The following is an 8,409-nucleotide window of genomic DNA, read 5'->3' as shown; positions in this document are numbered from 1 at the left end:
CTACTCGTTATTGTTATTATTATGCGAATTTGTCGGATTTGATGAGCTGGCTCAACCTGCTATAGTCTCGCAGATAGGTTTATGTATATACTTTATGTAGACGGAAACGTGTCTTCTGGGCGTTTCACACATCCAATTTCATAACAAAACACAAAACTATCCCCAAACTCTTGGAGTGCAGGTAAATGAACAATTTTGTTGAACGTTTTGAAACTGAAAGAATAGTTTAGTAGTTCAAAACAGCGTTGAACTTAGCAGACACTGCCATGCTTATGGTGTCGAATAAAATCTCAGATCTACATCTGAAGCTTCTTTATATCAAATCCGCTTTCGACATCTCTTAATGGTTAGTAGCCGTTAAAGATTCTTTAATTGTGAGTAATTTATTTACATCTCAATAAAATATTCTATAATTATTATACTTATTTAAATACATTTTGTTCAATTTTATTTGAGCCATCGAAATTAGTTGGCCGTTTCGCATGCATCTACCCAATCATTATACACATCAATTGGCTCCGATAAAAAGTTAATTCCAGTTTGAAAGTCTTCCAAACACACTCGACAAGTTATTTTCGCTGTATTTCTTCCTTTATCCCTGAAAGATTTAAAATGAATAATGTAATTACATTTACACAGGTTTTTCAAGCCATACAGAGTAAAAATCTTATGGAGGGAGTAATAGTTTATGCCGTTAATGTAGAGTTTGAGAGAGTCAATGCAAAACATTGAAATTTAAAATAAAAATAACACATTGTTAAAAGATCTAAGAAAAAGTATCAGAAACTCAAATTTTAACATGCACAAACAGTTTGGCGGTCGGACATGGTTCGTTTCTAATTTAATTTCAAAGGTTAATTTTTTTTGATTCAGTTTATCTATTCCCGAACATTTAACTCTTTTGTGCATATGCATGTGCAAAGATACATGCATACATACATACATGTGTATGTAAATGGTCCCAATGCGTCCTCTATTTTCATCTCGTTGTTTCACCACAAGCATAGTTTGTACGTTTTAGGACGTTGTTAGAGCTAAGATTCATCATGGTGAAACTAGAATTTTGGCATTGCTACGATCATAGTTCCCTTTTCTTCGGCCAAAAATATAAAAATATGTATCTTAATACTGATAAGGATCTTCAGGAAACCCCATATGTATAACCCATCAATAATGTAATAAGCAAGGATTATACTCTTAATGGTTCGTAAGCACAGTCGTGCGTATTTTGAAGATAGTTACATTTTCACTTCACAGGACTTTTCATGGTTGCAGAACGGACAGTTAAATTGTTGGTCTAGTGGTTCAATATTTTTCCTTTTTGGTGGCGGCTTTCTCTTAGATTTCCTTCGCCCCATCGTCAATACAGAATAAAAACAAAGTTGTTCAAGTCAAATTGACATAAATTCATAACACAGATATGTAATCGATATATACATTGCAGTTGGAATTACGGTAAAGGAACACTAAACTAACAAAAATTGATTGACAAGATAATAGCATTTTACCACAGAGCATCTGAGAGTATTTAACAGATATGACATTCGCCATCCATGAAAATAGAGCTGATGACCAAAACAAAGCTTTGAAATTTCAACAACTTTAATATAGCAGCTTTGCGATTCTATAAGAATATTTTCAACGTTTCTCTTGGACTTCCTTAAAATAAAATGCTCTGGCGATTCGTCCCGCCTTCTCTCCATATCTTTCTTCTCTGATGATGAGAGAACGACAAGCCAGTCGGTTAAAGACGGTGTCAGATTATGGTTGGATAGATTAATGGTTCGAATAGATCTTTAATTTAATTACACTCCTTTGTTAAACAAGCAAAAACAAGTAAACTTATTTAGTAACTCGTGCGTACCTAAAGGTTTTGCTACGAGAAAGGAATCGACAGCTGCTGGTGATGCATGCAGAATTTTCTTGCGACAAAATAATTCGCTGCCTAGCCGAAAATATATCAGGAAACGCAGCGAAAGAAACAATATACATATCTATATTGTGTCAACAGAAACGAGAAGCAAGGGAGGAAACAAAAGCAAGAAGGCTAGAAAAGAGCATTAAATGGAGACGGTTTTAGTCTTATTAATACAGTCAAACGAAAACTTATCATTTGGATATTATAAATAGTTATTCTTATACTCAGTACTCATTCCATCAATTTATAAGGAGATTAAACGGAACGGACTTATTCAATAACGCGGTGCTTTCTCCATGCATTGATGTGTTCCAAGCTCCATATCCACACCAAAATATCACACTCCTCCTGCTTTCACACAAAATGGATTTTTAAGGGATTATATTTTGTAAACAAACACAAAACAGTGTACCCAGAGAGCATGCACTTTGCGCACTTTGTTCGAAGTATAACGCACTTTCTGTCTCAAGAAAATGTACCTCATCTGAGTACTGGGCTTAAGCTTAGCTATCCTATGCTGGCAAAGCGTGGCGATTACATCAAGAGAGAGAGAGAGAGATAGCTGTTATTGCTCTCCCGCTCTGCCCTCACCTACTTACATAAGACTTCAGAGCAATTCCAAACATAAAACATAAGCTACTATGGACTGACGAAACACCTAATATGCTTTTTACCGTGCGGTATTTATTCTAAAATGTTCAAAAATGACCATAAAGAATTGGCATTCACAAAGAAACGAGGAGGGGCGTGTGAGAAGCTTCTAACGTGTCACAACTTTTATACCCGGTTCAGTAGTACATCTGTACCTTAGCGGTTTTTTTTAGATTTTCAGGTTCAGATTTGTCATCTACATCTCTATCACTTCTCAAGCCAACACGCTCTTTTAGCTCGCCCCCCTCTCCTAGAGGCGCACACTGCACGAATAAGAGTGTGGAATGAGAGAATGTGCAAAAAATAAAAAAAAGCTGCTGGACGTGGTGGGGGTAGTCACTGCAAGTTAATTTCTACATTCTGGATATAATAATGATCCAATCTGAGCTTAATTCGGTGATCAGATGGATATGGTCAATCCCTACGGGTAGGGTATATTCCATTTGTGCTCAAAAGTGGATGTATGTAACACACAGAAGGAGACGTTTCCGACCCCATAAAGTTTATATATTCTTGATCAGCATCAATAGCCGAGACGATTTAGCCATGTCTGTCCGTTCGTCCGTCTGCCCGACCGTAGCGCCTGGATCTCAGAGACTATAAAAGCTAGAGACACACGAAAGTCTACGGTATCCACAATTTTGAAGATAAAAGAAAGCCAAAAACGCCATTCCGTAGGGAATAAAATATCTATCAGATCACCGAATCAGATAGGATCATTATTATAGCCAGATTGAAGAAATTCATTGGCTGTGGCTACCCCCAACCCGTGCAGCAGTTTTTCTTTATTTTTTGCACATTCTCTCATTCCACACTCTGCTTCGTTCAGTGTATGGCACATGGGAAGGGGGCTAGCTAAAAGAGCATTTTGGCGTGAGAAGTGATGTTGATGTAGATGACAGATGTAGAAAAAATTTAAAATTTTAGAAAACACCGCTAAGGTAGTACTGAGTGCCGGGTATTAAAGTTGTGACGCGTAAGAAGCGTCTCACACGTCCACTCTCGTTAATTTTGTATTATCTTAGAAATTTGGGAGAGCCCAAAGTAAACAAAGCAATAGCAACTAGGCATTTCGTGTTCTTTTTCCGCAACACTTCCAAACGTTGAACCAAGACAAGGAACCATCTCATTGTTTTCGGGTACACCAAACTCTCAAAATGTTCCCAACCGTTTTTAAAACCACACAACATAAAAATATGGATTTTTGTACTTCAAACTGTGTATTTAGTATAGTCACTCATAAACGACCACAACCTTCCACGCTTCGATGTTTTCAAAACAGCTATTCACTCTAATATCTCCTCCTGTTCAATTTTGGACTCATTATCATCATTCATGTCCACCAACATGATAACCTAATTCAAGAAAATATTTTGCCGGTAAACAACACTCACAGCCACTGCTAAAATATTAGTACTCATTTTAAATATAAAGAGTAAACAAATTTTAACCCGCACGAAATCACAAGCATCAGCTGTTTCTTCATGGATTGTGGATGGTGCTATTGTGAACAGGCTTTTCACATCTTTCCAAAATGCCCAACATTCCTCCGGGATGGACTCAGTCTGCAGAGCCTAACGTAGTCGCCTATTCCGAAATAAGAAATTGTTTTTAGTCTCTATATTTCATGTTTCAAAAATATCGCTTACTTGACGACGCTAACCTGACTAAATTCTCACCCGATTGCCACTTTTCACGGAATTCACTTACATTTAAATATTAATTTTCTTTGGGAAGATTTATAAAAAATCCTTTCAGGATGTCCGTTGATGCGAAAGTATTCCATGAAGATAAGATCGGAAGACGATTAGATCGCTGTGTATCAGATACCATAGTTAAAGGATGTGAGTAGCTACTTATGTAATTCTTTATATGCAGCGGCACAAATGTATGCATTTGGATATATGGATAACTTGTCGTAATACCCTCTTCGATGGTATTCAATATTTATTAAAAGTGCATATTTGAGAAAATACCAACCTGATTTTCTTGTTAACAAACTTTCAATATATTCTAATACCGTTGAAGAGCGTATTGTAACGTAATTTCATAATTTAGAGGCAAAACCACGATTGAACTAATCTTGTTTTCCTGTTATTCCTGAGTAGGACACTGCTTTATTTGATAATTTTGTTCCATTCACAAAATCCATATTTTCAGGTGGCGGACTTATTATTGGATCTGCTGTCTCACTGCTGTTTTTCAGACGTCGAGCGTGGCCGGCATGGCTGGGTACTGGATTTGGAATTGGTGTTGCATATAGGACATGTGAAAAGGACTTAAACAGTTTAAAGTAGAATGTAAATAAAAAATGCAATCAATTGAATAAGAGGTAGTTTCATTCTGTTAATTTAATTCAAAATAGAATACAACAAATTAATGTAGTAGGTAAGAAATAAACTATTGACAGAATGCTAAATGCTGTTCCGTAAATACAAGGTATAAAATACCAGTTAATTATACATATGTATATGTACGTACATCCGCTCTAACTACATCTGTTTTTATGGAATAATTTTCTCTGAATAACGACCTATCACAGGTTTTAATGATTTGGGCACTTTCTGTTGCAATATGTTGAACGAAACAATATTTTTATACCCGGTACTCGAAGAGTAAATAGGGTATATTGTATTTGTGGGGAATAACGGTTGTATGTAACGCACAGAAGAAAACGTTTCCGACCCCATAAAGTATATATATTCTTGATCAGCATCAATAGCCGAGTCGATAGAGCCATGTCTGTCTGTCCGTCTGTCCTTCTGTCCGTCAGTCCGTCCGTCCGTCCGTCTTGTTGAGCGCCTGGATCTCAGAGACTATAAAAGCTAGAGCCCCCAAATTTTGCATCCATACTTCTGTATGCTCACACTGTTACAAGTGTATTTTGCCCCCGCAAAAGGGCAAAAACCTCCCAAATCTACTAAAAACGCCGTTCCGTAGGGAATGACCATATCCATCCCATCAGCAAATTGGGATCCAATTGGATCATTATTATAGCCACAATGAAGAAATTAATTTGCAATGGCCAAACCCACCCCGTCCCGCAGCTTATATTTGTTTTTTACATATTCTCTCATTCACACTCTGCTTCGCGCAGTTTATGGCCTCTGCCCCTGACACGTCTCTGCCTCTGCCGTGGCTCTGCCGCGACTCTGCTATGACTCTGCAGTGTGTGTCTCTAGGGGAGGGTGGCGAGCTAAAGGAGCGTGTTGGCGTGAGCAATGTTGTTGATGTAGATGACAGATGAAGAAAAAATGTACAATTTGACAAATAACCGCTAAAGTGCAGATGTAGTATTGACTGCTGGGTATAAAAGTTGTGACGCGTAAGAAGCGTCTCACACGTCCCTTCTCGTTTTTTTTATATTTAAGCTTTTAATAGCTAGAGGAGATAGGAGACGCACAAAAGGAAACGTTTTCAATATGTCTTTCAGTCCATCCGTTCTGATGAGCGCCTAGATCTCATAGACCATAAGAGGTGGAACTTTACATCCTGACTTCTGTGGTCTCTCCCGTACACCCACAAAGAAAATCTGGAGCTTCAGTAGTATCGCAGAGAATTATATTATCTGCCAGATTGACTAATCTGGATCAGATCGGATCTTATAGCCACAATAAAGAAGTTCACAAACCCACTTCTAGTGCTGCAGCTGCTAGCTCATATTTCGCACGCGCACTCTATGCGACGCCTGGCGGTAGATTAAGAAGCGAAATGTATACATATGTATGAAAAAAAACATGAAAACATAAACAAATTTAAAACTTCGATAAAAATCCGATACCGGGTCTGAAAGTGGGGATACGGGTTTAGACGCAACTCGCAACGTTCCTCCTCGTTTGACATGTGTTCACTAGCATTTTTAGATAGAAAGAATTCAATTGTGTGTAAAAGTTCCTCCTTATCTGTGGCTGCTTTCGCCTTTCATCGTCCTCCTCGAATCTGTAAACAAAATCAAATTATTGTACCGCAAGGCTTTACAACTGGTTAAAATGCGAACAATTTACCTTGTCTGGGTAGGGCAGGTCATAGCACTTATAAAGTGAGAGCGATGTAAAAAAAACCTTTCCATGCAAGCAGATCTAGAATAAGTGTGCAAATTAAACGTTTATTTTAGTGTATTATGGGTGGCCGGATCCGTGGGAAGCCAAAGAGGAGCTCAAGATTGCTTACACAACTCATATGCTCTCCATATACTTGGGTATAACTTGCACACAACAATTTGTCGAATGCCGGTGAACGTATACGAGAGAGAGCTCTAGAACTTAGGCTCTCTGGATTTCGAACAAAATTTCTAAACAGCCTGGAGCCAGGCCAGGCAGAAAAATTCGAGAGCCAACTTTGTATAGAATTATTTATCTTTATATTATATTTCGTTTGGTCCAACCAAAGCTAAAATTGGTGTATCTGCATGTTTTACATTAGGTTAGATTAGGTTAAGGAGGTACCTGGGGAGGGAACCTGGGCTAACCCCTTCCTGCTGCCTAGACTGTGGTGAGCAATTAAGTATAAAGGGCAGTCCCATCCTGTGCCCCAAGTCGGTGGTTTCCCAGAGCCGGGCGGGCAGTGACAGAAGAAACAGTGGACCGACTCCTCCTCATCCGCGTCTCGGTCACTTCTGATTCGGATTGACAGTCTAGTGGTGTGTGCCAATCTGCCAGTGTCCCGTGACATGTTTGCCGTGATGGCTATGGTAACGGCAGAGCGCTGTGCTCTGTTGAGCCTATACAGGCCTTAAGATCGTTTTTTCGATCGACATGGCCTTATCGATTGCTGCCTGTCTGCTTTCTGCTCGAAAATTTCGTTCGTTTGAAGCGTACTTGCGCGTTTGCCATGCGCTGTATTCGGCTGAGCTTATTTAGACAGCTTTTTATACCTGGTACTCGAAGAATAAATAGGGTATATTGTATTTGTGCACAAAGTGGATGTACATATGCAACGCACAGAAGGAAACGTTTCCGACCCCCTAAAAAAGCTAGAGCTACCAAATTTTTCATCCAGACACTTCTCACACTGTTACACCGCCTCTTCCGCTCCGCCCTCTTCCGCGCCTACAAAAATCAAAAATCAGCTGTATCCACAATTTTGAAGATAAGAGGAATCTAAAAAAGCAATTCCGTAGGGAATGACCATATCTATCAGATCACCGAAGTGAGATTAGATTTGATCATTATTATAGCCAGAATGAAGAAATTCATTTGCAGTGTGCAGTCCCCAGAAGTGAGGTAGTGATAAATTGATAAAATTCGAAAAATAAACCGCTACCCCAAACCCCAAATTTTTGGCGTTGTTTCATAAGGCTAGCGTCCTCCCACAGAGTTCTTCTTACTTGTACTTCCCCGTACCAGCCCCATTTTTGACGGATTAATTCCTCGCCCATATTTGTCTGCCCATTGAGACAGTTAAGTGAGAGTGTTTGTCATACACTCACATAGCGTCTGAGAAAATTCACCAGAGAATGAAATGGCAACATCCTCAGCGTACGCCACATTTTTGAAGCCACCGCCCTCTATCTCCTGCAGCAGTTATTTTACTGCTACATTCCATAGAAGGGGGAGAGGTGACCGACCCTCGGCGTACCTCTGCTGACTGACCTGGTGAATGTTGACTGCCTTAGTGAGGTCTCAACGGTCCTGCATTGAAGCATCTGATCGATAAGGCTCACCGTCCGGGAGTCAATCCCCAAGTCCATCAGTGCTCCCGTGATGGCGGCCTGAATAATGTTGTTCAAAGCGCCTTCTATGTCTAGGAAGGCTGTCAGGGTGAATTCCTTGTGCTGAAGGGACGATTCTATCCCTTCCGATAGGCTTGCTGAGAATCAGATATTCGATTTGGCGGGATTT

At 39.4% G+C, this 8,409-nt stretch overlaps 2 protein-coding genes across 2 annotated transcripts; one reads left to right on the top strand and one right to left on the bottom strand.

The window, feature by feature from the left end:
- Positions 1-431: 431 nt before the first annotated feature.
- Positions 432-1,398, bottom strand: LOC117897413 (transcription elongation factor 1 homolog). Its single transcript, XM_034806240.1, has 2 exons — positions 1,243-1,398; positions 432-598 (listed from the first exon to the last, which is right to left on the bottom strand). Exons 1-2 carry the CDS (start codon positions 1,356-1,358, stop codon positions 466-468), a joined length of 249 nt encoding a protein of 82 aa, XP_034662131.1. The 5' UTR covers positions 1,359-1,398; the 3' UTR covers positions 432-465.
- A 2,855-nt stretch (positions 1,399-4,253) lies between these two features.
- LOC117896509 (MICOS complex subunit Mic10) lies at positions 4,254-4,923 on the top strand. The gene is made up of 2 exons (XM_034804863.1): positions 4,254-4,413; positions 4,730-4,923. The coding sequence occupies exons 1-2, from the start codon at positions 4,329-4,331 to the stop codon at positions 4,864-4,866; spliced, it is 222 nt and encodes a 73-aa protein (XP_034660754.1). The 5' UTR covers positions 4,254-4,328; the 3' UTR covers positions 4,867-4,923.
- Positions 4,924-8,409: the final 3,486 nt, after the last annotated feature.

The sequence above is a fragment of the Drosophila subobscura genome, chromosome O (genome assembly GCF_008121235.1).
Source record: "Drosophila subobscura isolate 14011-0131.10 chromosome O, UCBerk_Dsub_1.0, whole genome shotgun sequence".
In the NCBI taxonomy this organism is placed as follows: domain Eukaryota; kingdom Metazoa; phylum Arthropoda; class Insecta; order Diptera; family Drosophilidae; genus Drosophila; species Drosophila subobscura.
The sequence above is the reverse complement of the archived record's forward strand: the minus strand, read 5'-3'. Positions and strand labels throughout refer to the sequence as shown.